Source organism: Aulostomus chinensis, chromosome 17 (genome assembly GCF_037954235.1).
Source record: "Aulostomus chinensis isolate RoL2024-O1b breed Wild chromosome 17, RoL_Achi_v1.0, whole genome shotgun sequence".
NCBI lineage: Eukaryota > Metazoa > Chordata > Actinopteri > Syngnathiformes > Aulostomidae > Aulostomus > Aulostomus chinensis.
In genome coordinates this window covers 23,532,882-23,557,304 of record NC_141336.1, presented here as the reverse complement: position 1 = coordinate 23,557,304, position 24,423 = coordinate 23,532,882, and the positions used below count along the sequence as shown (strand labels likewise).

At 46.3% G+C, this 24,423-nt stretch overlaps 3 protein-coding genes across 3 annotated transcripts; 1 reads left to right on the top strand and 2 right to left on the bottom strand.

Moving 5' to 3' along the window:
- Positions 1 to 172: 172 nt before the first annotated feature.
- On the bottom strand, positions 173 to 5,635 carry tmem151bb (transmembrane protein 151Bb). The gene is made up of 2 exons (XM_086182144.1): positions 5,340 to 5,635; positions 173 to 4,165 (listed from the first exon to the last, which is right to left on the bottom strand). The coding sequence occupies exons 1-2, from the start codon at positions 5,421 to 5,423 to the stop codon at positions 2,756 to 2,758; spliced, it is 1,494 nt and encodes a 497-aa protein (XP_086038270.1). The 5' UTR covers positions 5,424 to 5,635; the 3' UTR covers positions 173 to 2,755.
- A 1,245-nt stretch (positions 5,636 to 6,880) lies between these two features.
- Positions 6,881 to 12,049, top strand: LOC147246853 (G protein-coupled receptor family C group 6 member A-like). The gene is made up of 6 exons (XM_086182143.1): positions 6,881 to 7,449; positions 7,531 to 7,831; positions 8,026 to 8,832; positions 9,392 to 9,598; positions 9,681 to 9,798; positions 9,957 to 12,049. Exons 1-6 carry the CDS (start codon positions 7,286 to 7,288, stop codon positions 10,880 to 10,882), a joined length of 2,523 nt encoding a protein of 840 aa, XP_086038269.1. The 5' UTR covers positions 6,881 to 7,285; the 3' UTR covers positions 10,883 to 12,049.
- A 606-nt stretch (positions 12,050 to 12,655) lies between these two features.
- odc1 (ornithine decarboxylase 1) lies at positions 12,656 to 17,630 on the bottom strand. Its single transcript, XM_086182145.1, has 11 exons — positions 17,471 to 17,630; positions 16,419 to 16,567; positions 16,149 to 16,282; positions 15,768 to 15,941; positions 15,497 to 15,669; positions 15,174 to 15,390; positions 15,001 to 15,084; positions 14,485 to 14,647; positions 14,274 to 14,389; positions 13,976 to 14,190; positions 12,656 to 13,895 (listed from the first exon to the last, which is right to left on the bottom strand). Exons 3-11 carry the CDS (start codon positions 16,245 to 16,247, stop codon positions 13,760 to 13,762), a joined length of 1,377 nt encoding a protein of 458 aa, XP_086038271.1. The 5' UTR covers positions 16,248 to 16,282; positions 16,419 to 16,567; positions 17,471 to 17,630; the 3' UTR covers positions 12,656 to 13,759.
- Positions 17,631 to 24,423: the final 6,793 nt, after the last annotated feature.

Sequence of the window (24,423 nt, the reverse complement as noted above, 5' to 3'; positions counted from 1 at the left end):
AATTTCTGAGGTCAAAGGTCACGTCATATGAACACAATATCTCTGAACCCCTTGAGGGAGGACAAAGGAGGACCCTGAAAAACATTTACAGGTCAAAGGTCAAGGTCATTGTGATGGGCACACATTATACAACCAAGATGTATTTCGAGTCTTACACACGGGGTTCCCCCCTGACATCTGCTGCAACTTTTATTCTTTTCCAGAAGTTGAATACATGTTTGAAAAAGTTAATCATATTATTTATACATCCCGTTCAATTATAACAACAGCAAGAATATTTTGTACAAGAAGGAATAAGAGTACTTTTTTTCTCTGTCTGAGCAGTTACGTACTTGCCAATATAACAACTTGAATACTTTATTACTTGAAGGGAATTTACATCAACATTCAGCTTCACGACAATTCATAATGTCTAGTGTTACTTCAAGTGCATAATACTGTTGTCACTACATCATCGAAACCAATGTAAGAAGATATTATTTGCTAGAATGCATACAATGTGTTGCTGTTATTAAAAAAGTCAGCGTTATAAAGTCGGTGTGATGTCCATGTGCTGTGCATAAACTGTCCTCAAGAGGGAGGTGAATCAAATGTCAAACTCTCTTCGAGAAACACGGTGGCATGTTGGTGTGAGCACATTCAGTTTTTACACACTAGACAGTGAAGTCACCACTAAATACATGATGGAGATACTACATAATGTGCGCTGGTGGTTTACATTCAGCTATAATGTTGGCAGAGGGAAATCATGCAGATTTGGGCGTAGATTTAATGTTCCTCATGTTTGCTTGACACCCGCTGGGTTGGACAGCCGAGCGGTTGTCTAACGTGTCACACACCTGTTTAATGTAAACCTGTCTACAAGATTCATGTAAGGATGAGTTGTGGTTTTAATTACAGTTAACGGTCTTTTTTTTTTTCTCCCTTTTTTTTAAATCGTGGCAGTATGCGGTTAAAAAAAAAATTTAAAAAAACACACACGCTAAGTTTTGGGGAATCATTGTCCATCTCCGTCAGATCCAGAGCCTAGAGATTCCCATCTTTCCTCTGTGTGCTGCTGCGTTTGGGAGCTGAGACCGACCGCTAGTTAGCTTAGCGCAATGAGTTGTAGTGGATGGGAAGTGTTCGCGCTTCAACTTCTTGGTCTGTGTTGACACAGTGTTCCTTTTCCAGAGTGTTTAATGCTAAAATTACAATGTCTCCTTTTAAATTCCATCCATCCATGTTCTCCCTCTTCTCCTGTTGAGGGTGGTGGGGGTGGAGCCTATCCCAGCAGCCTTCCCCCTGGACAGGTCACCAGTCCATCACAGGGCCAACACATAGAGACAGACAACCATTGGCTCTCCCAGCCACGCCTCCGGTCAATTTAGAGTCTGGATTAACCTGGTCCCTCTTGATGTCTTTGGACTGTGGGAGGAAGCTGGAGTACCGGAGAGAACCCAGCAGGAACAGGGAGAACATGGAGACTCACCCAGAAAGACCCCCTGCTCCAGCCGGGGCTCCACCCACAACCTTCTTGCTGGGGGGCCACAGTGAGGACCACTGCTCCACCGTGCTGCCTTCCTTTCAAATTGTCATTTCATAACTGATGAAATTAACAACCTTAGTTCATTTAGACTTCTTTGAATAAAAGCGTATTCCTTTTGACAGGGTTGTGCTAACACTTCCCACCCACAACAATTGACCGTGCTATGCTGACTAGCAGGTCTCTGCGGGTCTCGGTCTGCTAATGCAGTGCGGAGGAAGGAAAGGATAGAAAATAAGCATATTTACCCCAAAGTTGGCATTTTCCTGGAAGGTAAAGTGTTTGACTGATGTTAGTAAAGCCAAATCCATCAGAGATTTCAACACCAAGCCACCTTATTTCCTTGCAGGTACTCAACTTGTAACATGTGATATCACATGTCCAACATCTATCGTGGAGTTTTGTTACAGATTAAACAAAAAAACAAAAAAACTCAGGAATCTAAAATGTCAGCTGTAAACATCGGTTTTAGGTATCAGGCCTTCAACATCCAAAAGCTGCCATATTGTACCAACAGTCAAGAGTCAAAAAAGAGAGGAATCCACTGAATACAAAGCAGAGATGTTAATGATGCCAGTCCCTTCATCTCAGTGGACGTCTGACCGTAACAGAAAACAGACTCATCTGGCCTCGTCAAAAGGCATTCTGGGAAATCTGGTTACACCAAATAGAGTAAATTATACCACTACATCGCAACATCAGAAATTAAATAGTTACAAACTGATATAACAGCCAGAGAACCCAAGAGTTCGTGAGTCTCTTGATGGACTGGAGGGTTTTGTGTTGCCCAGTGTTACTTTGTGATATGCATAAGTGTCGATCCTTTCACTTGTGGAGATGATACTTGATCACAGTTATTGCTGTAAGTGGAAGCAGGTTGGACTTGTAGAGCGATGATGTTCAGACCATCGGGATCAGCTCCGCTCTCACGTTGCGCTTGATGAATTTGATCTGTCCGTCTTGTCCGGGGCCTCGGAGAAGCTCTTATGAGGTAACTGCAGTTTCAGTCATATTGAGATCTTAAAAGCTTCGGTATTGATGTGCAGTGTAACAGTCTTGGACGTCATGCGTGTGTGTGCTCTTGCTCTCCACTCGCTAATCACTCTTATTGCTGTGGTGATTCACACATTCAGGATTTAGGCTTTTCTATGTGTATCTTACGTTCAGACACACTCTGCATCTGAAGTTGTTTGGATGCTACAGATATTTGTTTTGTCCGAGAGGGCGAGGTCATAGGGAAGTCTCCACACAGGAGCCGTTCCTGTGGAAGGACCTGTGGTTGTGGCAGTTCTCGCTGCAGTGGACGATGAGCACCGGGTAGCAAAGTGCGTCCTCGTAGTCTGGGGGCTCCTCATCGTCTGTGGTGAGGCGCTCTGAGAGACAGCGGGTGTTTTCGCTGGGACTCTCCTGGTCGTCCAAACTGCCGCTCCTCCAGAAGCAGCTGCGCTGGGAGCCGTAGCGCCGCGCCAGAGAGAACCGGCTGCCGCTGAAGGGGATGCGGGAGCTTGCCCCGGTGCAGATGCTGAGGGCGCTGCGTGAGAACACAGAGGAACAGCTTATGGCTCTGTGGCAGCGCTCGCAATTCTGACGAATCCCGTTGAAGTTGGACGGGCACTGGGCCAGGTCCATCAGACCAGCCTCGGAGTAACTGGGCACCAGCTGCTGGTTGGACCGGATGTGCCATTCCAGCTCTGTACTGTCAATGGTGTTGACACGAGGGATGCGGCGCCAGTAAGGCCGATCGTCACAAGGGGTCACGGGGAGGTAATCATGGCCAAACAGCTTCTCCACACGATAGTGGACGTACGCGGTGCGATACTCTGTGAAGACTCTGAGAGGCCATGAGAACGTGAGGAATGAAGCGGCCCAGAAGACGTAATGGGACAGGTACCAGGGGTGATGCTCCGGGTCACACAGAACCATGACATATTCTTTCAGGTCAATGTTCTTCAGGTGCATGCCCTCCCTGGCCTCCATGTAGTCATCCAGACCTTCGTTGTCGGTGAAAAACCTGGCTCGTTGTGTAAGGTAGGAATTCTCCGACTCAACATTAGCGAAGCTGAAACACTTGGTGAACCTCATCTTAGTGAGCGCCGACTTCTCTAAACCCACCAGCTGTTTGGAGACATCTTTAACGCCACAGTGGCCGTAGTCAAACTCCGCCTCAGCCACGTGGGTGTTGACACGCTCGTGGTAAACCTGGGTACTGGTGTAGGCGTCTCCGTTGCGATACCGTGTAACTTGTCGAGTTCGCCGTACGTAGTGGTAGCTGATGGCCTTCCACCAGATGCAGGGTTTAGCTTGCTGCATCCTCTGGATTCGCTCATAAATTCCCTCCACGTCCACTTTGTGCTGCAGCTCGTTCTTCACGTGACAGTGCCAGCACTCCACCAGGTAGACCAAATAGAGCATGCCCAGTAGGGCCAGGGGGATGTAAATATAGCCATCCGAGCAGGGACTGTCATGGTACATCATGGATTTCCCTTTGAAGGCACTGTCAAAGGTGAGGCGGGTCACCTTGGTGACGTGACACCAGACCATGGCCCCCATGCAGCCGTACATGAGGATGGACAGGAGGAGGCATTTCCAGAAACTCTCCCGACATAGAGACTTGCTCAGGGATTGCTTCAGGGGTCTCTGCTGTTGGGGGAACAAACAAAACAGAGGAGACGCTCAGTTTTCTAGTGTCTGTGTACGTCCCTGCACCGTCAGCGTGACCTAGACCAGGAGAGTCAAACGTACAGCAGAGGGTCCGACCTGCCCCCCCCCCATGACTTAGCGAAGTGTGTAAATGGCTGACGCTCAATATTTCAGTCAGCAGCATCAGTAAAAAAGAAGCCGTGTCATATTTCTGTTCCTAAAACAACATCGATGGAAGCCTGCTCGTGCGGCGCGAGCCACGTCTTGATATGTTGAATGGTTTGTGAGGCTGTGAGAACTTGACACGCTTCCTCAAAACTTCCACTTTATCGGAGGTGTGAGGATTCCAGCATGACTGCACAGAAGCTTAGACACACGGGAAACTGAGGGCATTCCAAGATTTTAAAGAACTAACTTCAAACTACTGTGACTACTAAAAAATATGCAAATAAAAACTAGTAGTAGCAGGCTGAGTGAATAAAGAAAAACTTAAAAACATGTTGAAGATGCGCTTATTTTTCTAAAAGCTGTTCGTCAGCTTTATGAGTGGTCGCTCGTGGAAGAAACACACTACATTTTTAGCAACAAAAAACAAACCCTTAATTTTATAAGTCAGGCAAAGACTGTTCAGGAAATAAGCGCATCTGATGACTTTTTGAGACCTCCTTCTGCCGCCCCACTGCTCGTCTTCACTGCAGCAAGAAATACAGTTGGGGCTGTTTTCGTTTGGGGTCGTTATGCCGTGGTTTTACTGGCCCTGCCCTCTGGAGATCTAATTAGTTTGTATATGAGCTGTGAACTGTGGCCCCGAGTAGAACTGATTGGATCATGCACCTATCAGGGCACCTGCGTGTCAGGAACTGCCTCACACCATGCAGTGTGCCTGGTTTCATCAGCTCGGTCTGTTCGGTTCTATGTCTCTGCAGAAAAGCTGTTTTCCAGAGAGACAATGAGAGAGGAAATCAATGCTGCAGGCCCTCTGAGCTAATGGCAGGCGGGGAGTCTGTGTGTGTCTGTATGTGTGTGTGTGTGTGGGGGGGGGGGGGGGGTCCACTGCCATGTGTGCAAGAGCGTTTTCATGCAAACATGCACTTGAATGAATTCTAACCCCGCAATAACAAGAAGGACGCCTCAACGACATGCAGGCGTCCCAGGGGCTGTCTGGGAGCGATACCTCCTCTCTGGTGTCCTCCTCGAAGACGGTGGTGGTGGTGGTGCTGCTCTCACTCGCCGTCGCAGCGGACGCCGGAGGGGACATGATGCTGGGCGGGCGGCTGCTGGTAACGATGTCGGGGCGTGGAGGTGGAGGAGAGACCCCACCTCTTCGAACAGGACGCGCCACTGGTTCAGACACCTGCTGTTGCGTCCAGACTCCCCATCCTGAGAAAAGCCCGAGTCAAAGGAGGCGACCCAGAGATGAGGGATGATTCCAGGCGGTTGGAAGATGAGGCAGCCAGTGAGTGTCTAAGGGGAAGCCCGCATCCCACCCTCCCTCCCTCCCTCCACGATGTGGCTGTCAGTGCCGCAGTAACATGATCAAAGACGATGGCGTGGAGCTGGTGGTCGGCCCCTCGGGGCCCGCGGAGCGTTGGCAGAAGGGGACGGCGTCGTCAGCGGGCTGTGGAGCTGTCCGCGGTGCTAAGGGAGGCGGGCAGGTACACGGGAGATGTTGTTGCAGAAGCCACTTAAAGGGGAAGTCCCCCCCTAACAGAGCTGCTCCAGAGAACCAGAGTCTATCCCGCTCATGCTTTGAGCCTGTGTGTCACCACATATCATAAAATCAGGAGCGTCCGAGGAGGTTATCCCAGTATTGGAGGGATTAATGCTTCAGATTTTTGGCTGCATAATTAATCCTATAAATCGAGATTAGCAGAGACTGTGCTTTTAAGATGGGTCCGAGCAGTAAATCTCGATTTGATTGAAATCACAACATCAAGAATTTAAAATAAAGACAATCCTGCAGGTAAAACTGGAGGATGGGTGCATCTTGACTCGAACCCTCAGAATGGTGGAATCTCCAAACCGTCAAATGAGTCGTTCAATATTGTCAAGTGATTCATGTTAAGAATTACTTGGATTCTCTGTTTTGAAAATGTGATTTTTAGAAGTCGTCGCAGTTGTTGGTTCGACGCCGTGTTGAGCTGTAGAAACGTGTAATTTTCTGATCATTTTAAATGAACCAACATGAGCAGATTGAGATCAGGATGAAGGGAATCATCTTTACCCAGAAATATGCAAAAACACGTCGACAGATGTGTGTCATTCAAATTTAAAAAAATAATGGGAAAACGAATACTTTTTTGAATTTTGAATGAACATTTTCGACCATCCTTGATAAATATGTTGATACAATGATACAGTTATCAACTTCCAATTGAAAAAAATAATAATGGGGGAATAATTTAATTTTTTTTTACCTTTGAATATATGATTTTTTTGTAAAAGTATTTTTAAAAATTAAAAAAAAAAGCAGGTCCAAATATCACAACCAGCAGAACCCCAAAGGGTTAATATAGCAACTGAAACATTTAACATTGATTCATACTCACTTGGGTTGTGTAACAGTTCATTGTTGTTATTATTATTATCAAGATGATAATTCGTCAGGGTGAAATATTTAATGCATGCAAGCAAATGTTTCACGTACAGAACATCATTAAAGGAACTGGAGGAAAGAAAGAAATCCAACCCCGCGTTTTCAGCGTTGACTCGTGGTTTTCTCAATACTGACCCCTACTGGTCACTCCAGTCACGACATGCATTGTGGTCCTGCCTTGATTTACAGTATCTTCAGTGTCACCTCCACGATCTCCTGGCAGAGTGACTGAACAACCACCAGATTGGTTTTAACCTTTAATCCAGGCTGTGTTGTTGTTGTTGTTGTTTTTATGTCTGAGGTATTATCGCCTGAGTAAAATAGATTCATCATCAAGACTGGCAGGAATGAATCTTCCTCTCCGAGGACTTAAAACCACTAAGTTGGTTCAGACGAGCGTTTTGCATAAAGTCTGTCAGAATCCGTCTGACGGTGCAAATGATGCTGCCTGACTTCCCTGCGAGGGAAGTTACACGAGAGCCAGGAATCTGTTCATTCTTCTCAGAGAGGAGCGGACGTCCACAATGTTCTTCTTATGCGTCACTTTCGTGGCTGTTTGCAACCCTTTGTTAGGAGAGACTCAGTTTCTGCGCGCGTTTAGCCCCGGGGACGTCATCATCGGAGGACTTTTCCCGATCCATTTGCAAACCAACAGAACCACAGACCCCGGACCCGTCTCCTGTAGCCAGTAAGTTGCGTGTGGCCTCGCTGACGTGAAGCGTTACAGTATGAATCTGTCTGTTCCACGTGTTCTCTCTGCATCTTTCAGCTATGACCTCAGAAGCTTTCTACACTCTCAAGTGATGATATATGCCATCAGGGACATCAACGAACACACCCCAAGGGTTCTACCCAACATCACTCTGGGATATGACATCTATGACACCTGTGGAGATCCCACCTTGGCCATCAGAGCCACGCTCCAGCTGCTGAAGGGCCAGAGCGGTTTACTGCCTCCTGACATTCAATCACCTCTCCCCGAGCCCCTGACCAAGGCAGTGATCGGGGAGAGGTATTCTGAAGTGTCAATAGCAGTTGCTCGAGTTCTGGCTCTGTCCTCAGTGGCCCAGGTTGGTCTTCTCTCTCTCCTGCCCGCTTGAAATGCAAAACACATGGAGTGCCTTTTCATAATCTGGGGCAAATTATTAGATCAGGCAGAATTCCTTGTGTCATTTTAAAATTCAATTTCAAGATTCTGTACATTCTAAATGCGATAATAGCAATGCAATGCAGAACTAATGTGATGTGTTCCTGCGTTCCACAGATCAGCTACGCATCAACAAGCGAGCTGCTCAGCAGGAAGTTGAAGTTCCCCACGTTTCTGCGAACAATATCTAGTGATGAATATCAGACAAAGGCCATCGCTGAGCTGGTGAAGCAGTTCAACTGGAAAACAGTGGCTATTATAGGAAGTGACGACGAGTATGGGAAGTACGGCAGCGATCGGCTCGTTTACAATTTCAGGGAAATGAAAGACGTTTGCATTGAATTTATTGAAATCCTGCCTGGGTATTTTTCCAAGAACAAGTCCAAAACCCACACAAAGCTGTCAGCCCTGGTGAGCAGCATCAACGCTTCCTCTGCTGAGGCTGTCATCATGTTCACCAAAGGAGTGTATGTTGATCTCATTATGGAAGCAGCTGTCAACCACAAACTCAACAGAACATGGATCGCAAGTGATTCCTGGTCCACCTCTTCATCGACTTCCTCAATGCCGGGTATCAAGTTGGCCGGCCGGGTCTTTGGATTCAACTCCAAGAGGAACGAGGTCCCTGGTTTTAAAGATTACGTCTTCTCACTGTTCAACGGCAGCAATGACGGCATCCTCAAACATCACCTGACTCATTATCCACTGTGTTCGGAGAGGAGCAGAGGAGACAACTGCCTGTTACCAGGGGACCAGCCTGGGGCTCAGGGATGTCTGGGCCTGAGCTGCTTGGCCGATAATATTGACCGGGATACATCATACAACATCTACTTAGCAGTCCAAGTCATTGTCGAGGGGCTCAGACACTTGCTGAAGTGTGACAGCCAGCGGTGTGAACAAAGTGACCAGTTTTCAACCTTGGAGGTACATTCAAGTTTTTATGGTGCAACATTTTCCGCCTCTACTGCGCATCTTTCAGGACCAGTACTGCTCAGTGGTCAGTGAAGCACTACTAACCGTAATGACTGCCTCTACTTTACCGTCAGGTATTTCTGGCCTCAGGAAAGTAGATTGATTTTTATCACCTTTAGTCAGGCTAGCAGGCTTTATGCTAAGCTAAGCTATTGTAAATGATGTTAAAGCTATAACGCTGCGTGTTTGTCTCCATCTTGTGGCAGTGACAGTTATTACAAGCAAATACTGACAACTTGCTTAGCGTCCCCTGCGAAATGACTCGTTTCACGATCAGAGTTTCATCCGTTTGGTCTAAAAACATTTGGAAAGTTTGGAGGAGCTGCTTCCTTAAATTATTCTGCGATTGACCGTGAATGAGCGTTACGTGTGAAGTAGTCTGTCGACGGCTTGAATGCATTTATCTTTCAATAAAGCAGCTCCAGAAGGGGATATGTGAGTGGTATTGAAACAGTTAATACCAAAAAATAATGATGTGCCACCATCTGGCTGACATTGTTTGTCTCCACAGCTTCTAGCAGAAATCAGGAGAGTCAACTTCACCGTCAACAACACCAATATATATTTTGATGACAATGGAGACCCCAGTTTAGGGTACGATGTTGTCTACTGGGACATGACTTCAGAGCAAACACACATAGAGACCATCGGGGAATACTGGCCGAATGGAAAAATCAAATTACCAGATGACCTTGTGATAGAAATGCGCAAAGTGATGGTGAGGTTAAATTTACGTCACGGTTTTATTCCTTTAAAACAATGTACGGGTATTGTGTTCTGATTTTGTTTTCTCCTGGAAGATCACCGCTTATAACTGCTCCAAAACATGTAAACCAGGAGAAGAGCTGAAAAAGAAGAAGGACCAGTGCTGCAACGACTGTGTTCCATGTGCAGACGGAGAGTTTTCCCCTGGAAAGGGTGAGTGATAATCCTGTTTGCAGACGACTCTGTCCTTTACCTAAATCTCCACCACCTCAAATAATGGAAATCGAATCTTCTAAACTAAACCAATTAACCAATATGAGGGAATTCCTAGAACTTTTAAGACCGTCTCTCTTCTTTCTTTGCTCCTGCAGGTGTGGAGTGCAGACGCTGCAGCAAGTCTGAGTATTCATCCCCAGAAAAGGATAAATGTTTGAGCAAAAGAATCGTCTTCCAGACCTGGTCCGATCCTTTCGTTGTCATCATGAATTTTTTGCAAGCCCTCGGAATCATAATGACTATCGGGTTTGCTATTCTGTTCATGATCCATCTCAACACTCCCATCGTGAAGTCTGTCGGAGGTTACTTGTGCTTCTTGGAGCTTTTGTCTTTGCTGGCTTGCTTCTGCCTGACATTTAGCTTCCCGGGGAAGCCCACAGCAGCCTCCTGCATGGTGGGCTTGCCTCTCTTTGGAATTGCCTTTTCCCTCTGTATCTCCTGCATTCTGGCTAACCTGCTCCAGATCTTTGTGGGCTTCATGTTCAACCCGAAGGTGAAGTCTTGGCTTAAGAAGCTGAACCGCCCTCTGGCCGTGGTGGTGGTCGTGTCAGGGATCCAGCTAGCTCTGTGTGTTCCATGGCTGTACCTCTACCCCCCGCTACCAGAGAGGAAGGTCCTCAGTACAACCATCCTGCTGCAATGTGACAAAGGCTCCTCTGGCTTTTTTATTGCCATGTTAGGCTACAATGCTTTGTTGGCCCTCATTTGCTTCCTGTTTGCATTCAAAGGGAAGCAATTGCCAGATTTGTATAAAAATGCCAGTTTAATTGCCATCAGCATGCTGCTGTTCCTGGTCATTTGGATCCTCTTCATCCCGATTTATATCAGTCTGTTCGGGAGGCACAAACAAGCTATTGAAAGCACGGCCATTCTCATCTCCAGCTACAGCATCCTCTGCACCCACTTGGCTCCCAAGTGTTACATCATGGTGTTCAAGAAGGAGATTAACAATGAAAGCGCCATCACCGAGTACATTAGGAAGCACTACGAGCAGAAGGGCATTGCTGTGGTGAAGGCCTGATCTCAGATGTTCATCCAGAGTAAAGACACCTGTGAGCAATTTGCCTTTGTGCTACATGTATCCTGCTGGCATATCGAGGTTTTTTTTCTCCACAGTATTGTTTGTGTAGAAACCAAAGTTTGGGTCCATACTTTAAAAGCAATACTTAATACAAAAATTTATTTTGCCTTTTGGAAAAAGTTTTTCTTTTTCCCATCTTGCGTCATTTCTATGTGACTTCAGAATGCAGAAAGAGCTAGCCACGTTAGTTTAGCTTGAAGCTAACCGTGGCTAACTGCTAGCAACAGCAAAATTGCCCAAAAATGTCATCTTCCAAACTTTCAAGTGCGGTCCAGTCCAGTATGGTCCACAACCTCTTTGTCCAGTAACCCACCAACACTTTGATTGGAGCTAAACTCAAAACAAACAAAACCCTTGCAGTTTGGTGCTCATTCTCTGGACATCCATTTATGAGTACCTGAAAGTACATATTTTGAGCAACGTCCATCCATCCATTTTCTACCTCTTATCCTGTTAAGGGTGGTGGGGGGTGGAGCCTATCCCAGCAGCCCGCAGGTGAGAGGCGGGGTTCCCCCTGGACAGGTCACCAGTCCATGGCAGGGCCAACACATAGAGACAGACAACCATTGGCTCTCCCAGCCACACCTACGGTCAATTTAGAGTCTGGATTAACCTGGTCCCTCTTGATGTCTTTGGACTGTGGAGGAAGCTGGAGTACCAGAGAGAACCCAGCAGGAACAGGGAGAACATGGAGACTCATACAGAGAGACCCCGTGCTGCAGCCGGGACTCGAACCCACAACCTTCTTGCTGTGAGGCCACAGTGAGGACCACTGCACCACCGGGCCACCTATTCATTAAATGTTCTTATCCATCAATTTGTTCTCTTCCTGTCTGGAAGTGGTAATCACCCCACCTGTAAAAACCAAACAGATGTCAGGATTGAGAAGTTGCAAGTAGCCATCAGGCTTTGCTTCCTGTCTGTAAGACTTCATTTAGGGCTAAAATCGCCCTGCGGTTTTGTAGGGCACAGTGTGTAAGACCATTTCGTGAATGAGATTATTCATGTTTACACACTCAGAGTTGAGCCAGTTTAGTGTGAACACTTCTATCATCTTCAAACAAGAAAAAGGAAATCTGTTGTTGAACCGCTTTATTTCTTGAACGTACATTTTTGGATTTGTTGTTACTCGCGTTACAATTAATGCTGATTGTATATTGATTGTTTTAGTCTCCAAAAAAAAAAAAATTGAATCGTAAACAGTGTAGTTATACACTGAGAAATCAATGCACTTTAGTTGTATTAAATACTGGAGAAGTGAGGCTTAAAATGTTGTTCATTACATCCAAAAAATAGATTTTATTCTTTAATTTCACCTTCACCTGGAATACACCTTGTTTCAATAAAATCTAATGTTCTATTTGTTGAGTTGACCACCTCAAATCTGTAGTCGCACCAATTCAAATATTTAAAAATGATGAAACCCTAAAATTAATGACAAAAAAACTGTGTAACATCTTATGGAGTAATGTTTCTATTTACAGCTCTGTAAACGTTAACATAGTACCTGTAAATCCCAGTGTTTATGTGCAACTAGTTATGATGTATGTTGAATACTTGATGATCGTGATGAATGAGACTGAAAAAGGGTAACGTAAACCAGTTCCCTCTACCAGCACTAGAGGGAGCTCTTGAGACATCCTGCTGACAACACATTTCAGGCACTCCAGTCTCCCTGAACCCACGCCAACAAAGCACACAGCAGTCATCAAATCAGCTCTGCACCGGTTTTATTTCTTAAAAAAATACAAAACTTCAGGAAGTTTCCATAGGAAAGCATGAATTTGCAATCCCATCTCTTTCATATCCACTTTAACGTACTTGCTTCTTATGACTGAGAAGTCTTGCCTTCTACAGGCTACAAAACATGAAAAATAAAATGAAGAGGAGAGGGGCAGCGTGGCGCTTGAGTCCCTGCTGATAAGTCTTAATCTTAAGATTTGCAAGTGTCGGCCAGTTTGAGCGTCTGTAAAGCCGTGTTCAAATCATGTGATTTCATGGTAATATGCGCTACGATTTAACACGCCCAGTGTGACGCATGCACATGTGATTAATGAAATGCTTTAACTGGAATGATGACTTGAGCCACTGTCAGCAGAGAAGCTTTCACAGAGCACAAACGCTGAGCAGCCATTTCTTCACGAACAGAGAGGATACCGACTGTAGCTTTTTCCAATGTTAAAATCTTAACGATTAACACTTAACGGCGTTCTGTAGAGAAGAGGAGATCACGGAGAAAAAAAAAAGATAGATAAATATAAACATAGCAGCCATTATTGAGGAATTAAATCACCCCTCCAACCACCTCTTTTAGAGTTTTGGGACGTGAACTCCGCTGGTAACAGGGCTTCCAGGGGCGCAACAGTTCAGTTAACCAATGCTGTAAATGAGCTTTTCGATTGACGAGAGTGAACGGGCACCTGTTGGACAAATGCTTCAGGTTCAAGCGGTGATGGGAAACCTTCGGTAGAGTCGTTTCACGATGTCATGGCTCTGTCCCTAACGTCCTCCCCCCGCCTACCAAGGGCAGAAAGTCTTGAACACTTTCATGTACTGAGTTGCCCTGCTACGGTGTGCCTGAACCCACAGAGACACTCAGAGTGTGATTCAGCCTCATTTCATTGAGGGTTGATCCCCAGCTTCCACAGAACACACAAGTATGTGCAACAACATGCCCCCCTCCATCTCCTGTCAAGTAACTGGCCAAGAATTTCCACAAACAATGGAGGAGAAGAGGAAAGAATAAACGATACAATGAGGCTTCTCCAGTAACTGATGGCGGAGGATGCTAGATCTGAGATGGTGAGCAGCACGGGTTTACACCACGTGGGCCTGAGAGGGCTTCATGGGCATCTCCAGGCTGCTCTCTCGGCCGCAGCAGGCTGGCACTTCAAACAGGGAGGTCTCCACTGGAGCCGGCAGGCCCTGGCAGCAGATCTGCTGCACTTGTTGCCTAGACAACACAACCAGGGTCAGTTAGACACCGCAGGGGCACACACGATGCATTTACAGCTGCGACTGAGCTTCACTCACCAGGCCGGGCGGGATATGACGTAGTGGATATCGGGTCTTTGGAAGCCGTTGAAGGTGGAGGAGGCGGCCACGGTGTAGGCGCCCATGTTCTCGAAAACCAGCCAGTCACCCACGTGCATGTCAGGGAGGTAGCACTGCTCTACAATGCGATCCAGTCCGTCGCATGTTGGGCCCCAGATACTGCAGGGGTACATGACCTCATCTGGCTTTGGCTTCTGTTGGAAGGAAGAGGGGCAGAGGTTAATCACCACAACTCCCTCCAGGAGGAGGAACAGCTCAGCGCCGGATCGCAACTCACTTTATGCAGCGTTGGCAGGCAGTGAGCGTGGTCGTAGAGGATACAGTTGAAAGATCCGTACACGCCATCGTTGACGTAGTACATCAGGGTCCTGTCACTGATGACTTCATCTTCCTCTGCCGCGAAGGATCAAACATCCATTCACAACTCAGAAATATAAAAAATAATGCATCAATTACCATTTTTGGTAAACCGAGGCGTTGTCTCTTACCATCGGAGGCCGACTCCTCGTCCATGAGGACCTTCTTGGCTATGATGTTGACCACGAGGGTGTAAGCAGAGGCCACATAGAAGCGGCCCGGCTCAGCAATGATCCTCACGCCACTGTCAGCAGGGAAATACTTATCCAGGGCCGGGTTGATCACGGCGGTGATCTGGTACGGCACAGAGGGGTCACAGGTTAGAAACACTGTTCAAAATGAGACAGACGACAGAGGACATGGTGTCTTGTAGGGAGCCCTGGAGCGACCAGAGAGAACAAAATATATACATTTACCTTGTAAGACTAAACTTGTTCCCTAAATGTAATTATTAATTATTTAAGCTCTGATATCTTCTGGCCTCAAAATAACTTCATGATGGGAACAATACATTTCTAAAAATGCTTTTTTCCCTCACTCTGTGCACCGTTTCCTCCTTGGCCTCCAGTGCTCTGTAGTCTGTTTGTTTTAAAGAAACGTATTTGGCAAAGAAAATATTGCTTTATTAAAAGAAAATGAAAGAATACCTCTTCAAATTTGAGTTCAGTGTCATCTGAACCAGGGAAACCACCTCCAATGTCCAAAAGGTTCATGTTGAATCCGAGCTCGTCCTAGCGGGAGGTTACAAAATTCACAGTTCACTTTGAGTGGAACCCCACTGCAGTGAGACGTAGCTTAACAGATGCTAACAGCAACTCACCCCCATGTCAAAGACACAGCGGGCGTCAGTGATGGCCTGAGTGTAGGTCTCTGGGTCGGTGCAGCCGCTGCCAACATGGAAGCTCACGCCGATCACATCCAGCCCCAGTTCCTTGGCACGCTCAAGGAGACCCCGGCAAGCCTTGAGCTGGGCCCCAAACTTCACACTCAGGCGGCACACTGCCTTGGAGTCGTCCGTGGCGATACGCAGCACCAGCCTGGGAGCAGAGGGAAGCAAGATCAGCGAACAGGGCAGAGACAGCAGACGCGTCTCAGGTACTCGTACATGTGGTGGGGACCCGTCTGCTGTGGGGGAAGTCTTACTTGGCGTTGTCGTGACAGCGAGCCACTTTCATGAGTTCCACCTCGCTATCAAACGTCATCATCTGGACACCGTGAGCAGACGCATATTTAATCTGAGAAACCTGCTTGCAGGGGTTGGCGTAGATGATTCTGCTTGGATCGACTCCCAGCGACTGAACCAGGTGGATCTCCGTCTAGAGCAGGACAACACCAACAGTCAGAAAGACTCACTCCAGACCCAGCTGGCATTGCCATCCCAGCAGCTGAGAAGCTATTGGCAGTATTTACACACCTTGCTTGCACAGTCAAAACCAGTCCCCAACGATGCCAGCGTCGCAACTACAGCCCGACTGTCGTTGCATTTGACAGCGTAGAAAGGAGAGACGCGAGGCAGCGCCCTCACCCAGCGAAGGTGCTTCTTCAGAACGTCGCCCAGGTCACACACATAGAAGGCATCCCGGTCATCCTGGAAGACGGAACAAATGGTGACATATCGGTTTCACAGCAACTGTCCCAACAAAAGCACCGGTGCTGCAGGATTCACCACACATGTAACAGAAGAACTGTGTGAATGACTGAGGAGGAGAGAACACAATCAGTGCTCGCTCAACAGAGGGCGTATGATGTCACTTTTTGTTTACATTCATCTCTCCCCAAACATGAGGATCCTTACCGTCATGGATGACTCATTGATCTTCTGCTCCACAATATCCCGGGCACAAAACCCCTCCTCCAGGAAAGAGAATTCAAACTCAGAAGTCTGAGTGTTCATGGTCACAAGAGGTCCTGTTGATTGGTCTCTGTTAACTGTAAGAGATCGGAGTCATCCTTTAGAGCGGTGCTTTGATCACTAATGTCTGCTTACTGCCCAGCATCGGGAAGGCAAGACTTCAGGACACAACAATGCTAAACTGAGTCAAGCCGTTAAAAGTAAGACACTTACTTGGATATGAAAGAGATGGAATTTTAGGCTGCAGACTCTCAGGTGCAGAGGCGCCAAGGTGGCTCACCAGTGAAGTTAAATCCCTTTAGATAAGACTCAAGGCCGGGGCCTGCAGAGCAGCCAGTGTGAGTTCGCTTAAAGCGCTGATTCTAGAAAGAAAAAGCGCGATATTAAGCACATATAAGCGTGGGGTCAAAGTGGATCAAAGCAGGTCTAGACAGACTCTCAGGATGCTTCATGCTAAGAGGCGTTCTTTCACATTCCATCGTTTACTCTCTAAGGATTAAACTTCTACATTGAAAGCTTATATTTTATAGTAACCCCCAAATATACATTCTCATGTTGGCCACTGTGACATCTGAAATACAAATGTCAAAGATTTCACAGAGTTAAACTCTTCTACATCTCATAGGAATAACCGAAATAGAGGAAACCCACAGGGTCACTGCACAACCGTGTCATGTCATCTTGACACCATCTGCACAAAACGAATTGAAAGACAGCCACACATTTAAGCCCCGCCCCCAGAAAGATTTACTCCAGTTAAATACAAGACCCGCCTTAAAACTTAAAACCATGACGTGAAATTGAACCAATCGGCTGCTAGCAGAGGATGCCCACGTCAATATGCCGGTTCCGCTTATAGATCGTCACGCCATGAGGCGATTTGGATTTTTTTTTAAACTTAATACAAACGTGATTTTACTAAATCAAACAAAGCTGTTTTCCAACAAACTACTCACGTCTAAAGTCGAAAGTCCGGGAGAAGCTCCGATCACAAGCTAATGCTACGCGGCTAGCCGCTACGGTCATGCGGCTAGCCGCGCTAACGACCGGTCACGTTGTAGCTTAGGTAACCCTTGAATTCGGTGACATTTTGAATTAAATAAAAAGCACATTGAAACAGTAACATCATGGTAGTTCCTGTTTTTGTGTGTCTTACTTGGGGAAGGGGAACCAAACCGGTCCGTTAGCTAGCGTTAGTAGACGGAAAACTGATGTTTCTTCATGATAACAACAAGGCAAAAATGCCGGTGACGGTCTGAACTCACCTTAAAAAGCATTTACAAAGAGTTTGTCCATGAGACCCGGGAGCTGGGATGAAAAAAGGGGGGTTGGGGAAGCAGTTCCTCACAATGGAGTCCGCGGCTGGAGGTGCTGACTCCGAGACTGCGACTGAAGTGGAAGCCGATAAAGGATCCCCACATTATTTATAGAGAGCGCGTTACCACGGCAACGCAGCCAGCTGAAACCGGCCTCCCATCCACGTATGAACCGGTTTGGTCTTGTCACCTCATCCACATGGTGGCAAAGAAGGCAGCCAGACAGACGGGACCTCCAGGCTCCTGCCAAGGACCACACACAAGATTAGGAGGGACAGACGGAACCGGTACCGAATCCCACCGGTCCTAGGCTCGACCTTACATATAAAAACTGCTCTTTTGCCGAGTTTTCTTTCCATTTATTCCTGAAATACAAATAAATAAGTTAAACGTGCAATTTTAAAAGTCCCTTTCATGCAGGTTATTTATTTATTTATTTATTTATGTATTCTAAATTATTTTGCTGGAGGTCGACCCACCGACACGTCTGACTCCGTCTAACCAACCTCCCAACATGAAATCAGCCCAGACGACCAGGCCAGGCTGCACCGCTGGGAGGAAGATTCCAAAAGGGATTTGAATCTGAAACAAGAGACAGAGATGTGGAGTTGGGCTGATGTGGACAGTGCAGCAATGCTACACCGACCCACTTTTTTTTTTTTTTTAATTTTGCACAATAAAATTGATTTATTGTTAAACAGTCCAACTTTCTGCCTGCAATACATAATTTTTTGGCACAATTATTGAAGCAGTATTGAGCAATCAGCCCAAAAATAATAAATAAAAATGCACGTTTATGTATGAGTTTGTGTCCTTGCCCCCTCTGTCTTCATACACAGATATTTTTTTCTTCTTTAAATATACATACTTTAAAGATTTCAGTTGATCAATATGGTTTTGGATTTTTTTTTTAAATTTTATTTTATTTATTTATTTGTTTTTAACTTCCTAATGTCGGTATCATCACCACCCCATCAAATGCCATGTCAGTCAGGGCCCAGTGTTGAGTCTTCAGCTTCAGCCACTTTTCAAAATGTAGTCATGTCATTTATTTTGTTTCATTTTCTGGTGAGGCGTCTGGATTGAGGACTGGTGGTTAGATGCAGCAGCAATGTGTATAATTTATGTTTGTTCATGATACAATTTTCTGTTTTCTGACATATAAACTAGAGCTTTATCCATCCATCGTCATCTTCCGCTTATTCCTACACATTAAGGGTCGCGGGGGGGCTGGAGCCTGTCCCAGCGTCAACAGGCGAGAGGCGGGGTTCACCCTGGACAGGTCGCCAGTAAACTAGAGCTTTATGTTTTTTTGATACTGGTGCCAGTATAGAACCGCCTCTGATACTCTGATACTGGCTAAAATGCAGCATAAGTGCGTATACAAGCCTATGCATCCATCCAACCTTATTGGCCCTGAAGCAGGACCCTGCCACCCCCCATTATCTCTGCCGAAATTACATACAGGAAATCATTTTTCTTCTCTGCTCTAAAACGGTAGCCTGCACAGGAAGTGGTTCTACTGGTGACGACTCTCTCAGAGAGCTGAAGAATTCCCTGACGTGAAATGTTGGTCAAAGACAGAGCAACGCAGATATCAGTGATGGGGAAATATTTTTACGTTCCACCGGCAGAAGGGCAACATGTAGCTTCAGTGTGTAGCTTGAAGGGGCTCAAAGCAGAGGATAAAACTAAGCAATATGGCTTCATTCTCTGTACGGATTCTTGGGATCTGCACATCAGTTGGAGTTGTTGCCTTGCTGTGCGTGCTGAAATCCGTTCCAGTGAGTCGCTTCGGAAGGAGCCCTGGATGGCGATAATCTCAGAGTCTGTTGCCATCTGGCAGTTTGGCTCCAAAACGTCTTGACCTGCCTGATGGGATTAAAAGAGCTCACAAGATGAGTCAGATAGCAAGCTGTCAACACAGATGTAAACATGACAGTACGGCAGGGGCCTTACCTGAGGGAGGGCAACGCCATCATTCATTTCCCGGTTTTAAAGCACGTGTTTAGCACGGACGAAAGACAGACGTCTCACTGAAAATGCTGCTCAGGGTTGCCTAAAGGTCTGCAACGGCTCCTTGCTCTGAACCCCTCCTGTCCCAGACGTTTCCCCCCTTACTGCACTTCCTAATCAGTGCAAATGTTGCTTGCATAGACGTTTGATTTGCAGAGCAGACATTACCAAATGGAAGAAAATGGAAAAAAAAAAAAAAGGTCAGTGTGACCTAACAGTATATATGGAAACATTGCAGGGGCATAAGTTCCAGGACACTAACAAGAAACTGTAGGGTTTCACGAGGACCAAATATCTGTGGTCGTTAATTTAATATCTTTTCCAGGTCAAGATGGCAATCTATTCCCCGCACAGCAGGGTTTCCATTTAAAAAAAAAAAATGTAAAAAAAAATTTAAAAAAAACTCCTGCAGAATTATTTAGTGAAGTCACTTTTTCCAAGTTGTTTAATTATCAAAAATGTAAAAAGCACAGCCGTTTCTGAGCGGGTCAAAAAGTTAAGAAGCGGGTAGGGGTAAAACTAATCTGCAGTCACTCTGATGCGTCGCAGATTTCCTTATAGTTCTGCCCTGAATCTAAACTTGCTGCGGGCTGCACCTCCTATGCAGACCCGTGCCTGTCAGGCCGGAAGTGGTCTCATACTCGGGGCTTAATTCATTTTCAACAGATGTTTATCAGCTGGTTCAAAATCACAAGATCACAAAACACTAAAAACATATTACATATCGAACCCCAGATAGATTGTCTCTCCTCTCTCTCCTCTCCGGCTACGCTCCTTTGTCTGGTTTTTTTTTTTCTCGCCTCTCTTTTTCCCCGTCTCCCTGTCTTGTAATGTCTATCTTGCTCTGTGTGGACTTTCTGTTGCCGTTACTGTGGACCATTGTGGCCCGACTCCCACATTTGCAAGGCCGCACAAAAGACAAGGATGATGATTGTTATTGGCCTCCCACCAGATACAGTTCAGTGTATGCGTGTTGGTGCCTGTGTACCATCAGTATTACTGCATCTTTGTAATTCTTTTCACTTCTTTGTCAGCTGCTACTCACCAAATGCCGCACACAGTTTCAACTATCCGGCTCTGCACATCCATGTCTCATGTCAACATGGAGGCAAATTCCCAAAACTCAGATTCTGGGATCCAAACTTGGCAGTGCTGCACCGCTTTTATTTGGCATCAAATGTTTGCAGAATCGTATTTTACTGCAGGGACTCTCAGTTCGTGAGCACCATCAGCCTGCCTGACACTGCTGCTGTAAAGTCGTGCTTTTTTTTAAAGGGAGTTTTGGCCAAGAAAAAAATAATCAGCCCGGCAAACGTGGGGGAGAGTTCTACTGACTTGCTGAGGTGGGATTTTGTGATGCATCCCAAAGTTTGCTGCCGCATCGTGAAAACAGAAGCGAAAGACACACTCTAATGTTTCCACTGGGACCTTACATGCTCTCACTATTAACGTGTTGTAACACCTGCTACTGTTTGACTCATTCATTCATTCATTCATTCTGAGTGACTCATTTGAACCTCCAAGTAGCTGCAGGTGTGACATTCCATTTGAGATTAGCAAATCGGGGGCTTGACCTCAATGTGCCTTTACAGCGGCCCAGACAGCGACTTACCACAACTGGGGTCTTTAATGCTCGTCTGCCTGGGCACATCCGCTCGGAGCAGATGGCTCCCGCGGCGTTAACTCTCTACCTTTATCACCTGTGACTGAATAGACTGACATAGATGTGGCGAGTGTCACACAGCTTTGCCCCAAACAGTCACAGCCAGCAACAGGACGAAAGTGCGTTGTTGATAATTAACTTGAAATACTTGAATTGAGACGTCGCGTCAGTACAGGCCGCTGTAAAAGTGGAGGGAGATGCAGCGCATTCATCAAGAATGAGACTTTCCAGGTTGGAGGTTTGCTCTCACGAGCCTTGGCTTTGGCTTGCCTTGGCTTGGCTTGGCTCATGTATAGTCGGTTCATTCAAGGTTGATGTGGTACTGCGCCTGCCCTCTTGATATCTCAGTGACGTATTTGTGGAAGTGTGTCCTCACTCTCTGGACAGAAATGGCTGCAGAGGATTTGCTGGCTCACTCTCATAGCTCATGGTAACACGTCACTAGACCAGAGACATTGTTTATGAGCTATTATAACACAGGTGCCTTGTACAACAACAACAACAAATCCCTTTGGTGGCTCAAGCCAGAGTGAGAATGTTAGCATAAGAATTTAGGTCAAAGCACCACGGTGCTGGAGTAGCTGCAGCCTCCCAGAGCCGCTGGCGCCGTGGAACTGCTCACAGCATCCGTCCAAGAAGATGATAGGCACAAGAATTCGCCCGCCTGGTGTTTTTCCAGGTGCGTCCTGTTCACCATCAACAAGTGAAAAGTGTTGTCCAACCCCCCCCCCCCACCCCCACCCCAAAAAGCACCTAACTGTAGAGTCTCCATGGTAACCGTTTCATATGCTCCACTCCAGTCTGTCGTTGCTCCCATCATGTTTTGGAGCCGACCCGCATCGAGGGCCACTTTCTTTAAATGTGCATGACTGACTGCTGTTTCTGGAAATACACGATGGCGTCAGTAGCAGTTTTACCAGTTAAAGGTAAATAACGGAGCGGAGAAGAGGAAGACAATGCGTCCATCCATTGGGCATGAGGGGCTCTGATGAGTGTAACGAGGAAGTGAATCATATGTTACCGACTTCCCAGTCAACAGCTTCCCTTTCCTGACTGTGGGATATTTTGAGCCATCATGTCTTGTCTCCCTCCTCATCAAAACACCAAATGAGAACAAAAAAACAACAACAAAAACAAAACAACCCTCTATTTGTAGAGTGTTAGTCCCTCCAGCAGAGACGTGAAGAATCTGTGCGGTCACACATCACTATGTTGGGTAATTTTATAATATAAGTTTGGTCCTCTGGCCTTGGCGAACATCTGCGCTCTCTTGTTAGGGTGATAACGCGCGGAAATCACTCTGCCCCCGTAGGTTTCGTTCTTCAATCTGAAGGTCAGAAACGCTCAAACATTCCTGCAGTGTCAACGGCTGTCAGAGGCCCTTGCACACGTTACATTACTTCTGCTAACGTTCCCAGAGCATCAGTGATATAACAGATAAACAAAAGGTCTTTGCGTTCCTCCAATGCATGGCATGGTGCAGTGCAATAGACCAAAATTCAGGGGTGAGTCTCTTGTGAGTATTTGTTGTTGAAAGGTGACGTGGAGGTCCTGACGTATCCGTGTCACATCAGTGTTTTTGACACACCGTCACGTTTGCACAGGCAGCAGGACACGGCGGAGATTACTGGCTGGATGTTCGGACACAGAAGCTGAAAGGATTGACAGCTACTATTTTAGCTAACTATTTGGACTAAAATGCCCAAAACACAAAGGTTTTTGCTCATCCATAAGAATATTCTTTTCCTTGGACAAGACTGGAAACTCAACAGTTTTTTAACCGTCGGATGGGAGAAACTTACCGACTCACGACCCTTAACTCTGGAGAATGAATTTTCATTATTTCTTACCTTTCATAGACAAAATGATGGATTGATTCATTTAAAAAAAAAAATCTTTTTTTTTTTTTTGGTTTGTTTTTTTTTGGCGACGACATATTCAAACAGTTGAAAATGTCGGACGTTTGCGCTGCTTTTGGATGTACGGAACTCTAGGAGTTGTGCAAGGGGGAGGTTTTTTGGATCGTGTGCCGTTGGTGGGTTACAACTTGGATGTCTGCATTTTCAACAGGATATATTTAAGGGGTGAGGCCAGAAGGTCTAAGGGGATCATGGGAGGCAAAAGAGAGAGCTGGGGTAGAGGGGCAAAAGTCCCAGGGGTCACGGTGGGGCAGAGAAATAGCGAGGACACCTCCTGCAATCAGGAGTTGCGACTCCAGGCTGCAGGAGATACAAAGGGACTTTTCCAGTCGTTTTGCTGGGATGAACAAGCAGTTTACAGCCTATTTGTCTTCTCATCTACTTGCAGGTAAACTGTTAAGCGCTCTGAATTGTTCCCCACTGTGTGAAAAATGCCACATTGTACAAATCAGTGCAATGCAAGATGTATATTTGCATGTTAACCTTTTAAATCAAGCCTGGCTGCAGCCTGAATGGTATAAAAACTGCCCTTATATTTAGGCTTTGACCGTGCAGCTGCCTCGCTTGCCTGATGAGAGGGACAGTTGTTTAATTTGGCCCTCTGCTGACTCATCATTCCTTCTTCTTTCAAGGTTGAGTTAGTTTGCTCAGCAGTGCGGTGACTGAGGCAAAAAAGAAAAAAAAAAAAGATGGCATTTTCACTGGGACATCTTTTGTACTTTCCTGGGTTGGCCTGAAGCTTGGTGAACAGCCTGCATCAGCACATTTTACTCCTTTGATCCTTTTGGAGATAAAAGACACAGATTGAAGTGAAGGCTTTGCCCTGTAAGAACTTTGCATGACAGAAGTAGGAGAAAAAGAACAAGCCTGTCTCACCTACAGAGTTGGAACAAGTTGGCAGGCAAAGGAATGTGATGGAATTGTGTCCTCAGCTAACCTGACCGAGTTTAGAGAGCCCGATGTCCTCGAGGTAGACGGTAGAGCCGCCCCGGCACTGCAGCGGAGGCTGCGAAGCCTCCATATTCACAGAGGAAGATGGCAAAGTAGTTGAGGCCCTAATATTCCTGTAAATGTGGAAATGAGTCACAGTTTCCCAAATGACTAAAACCTGCCTGCTTTTCATCCCTGGGGAACTCTATTATGTGATATGTTCAGGTAAGCGGTTTACCCACGGAACAAGGCGAATAAATGAAAGCAACACTCAACCCAAAAACCTGCTGTTTGCCTCTCAAGAACAAGCAAATAAGTGACCTTTCCCTCCTGCAGCCCTCATTTGTGACTCTAGAATGCAGAACGAGTGTTTC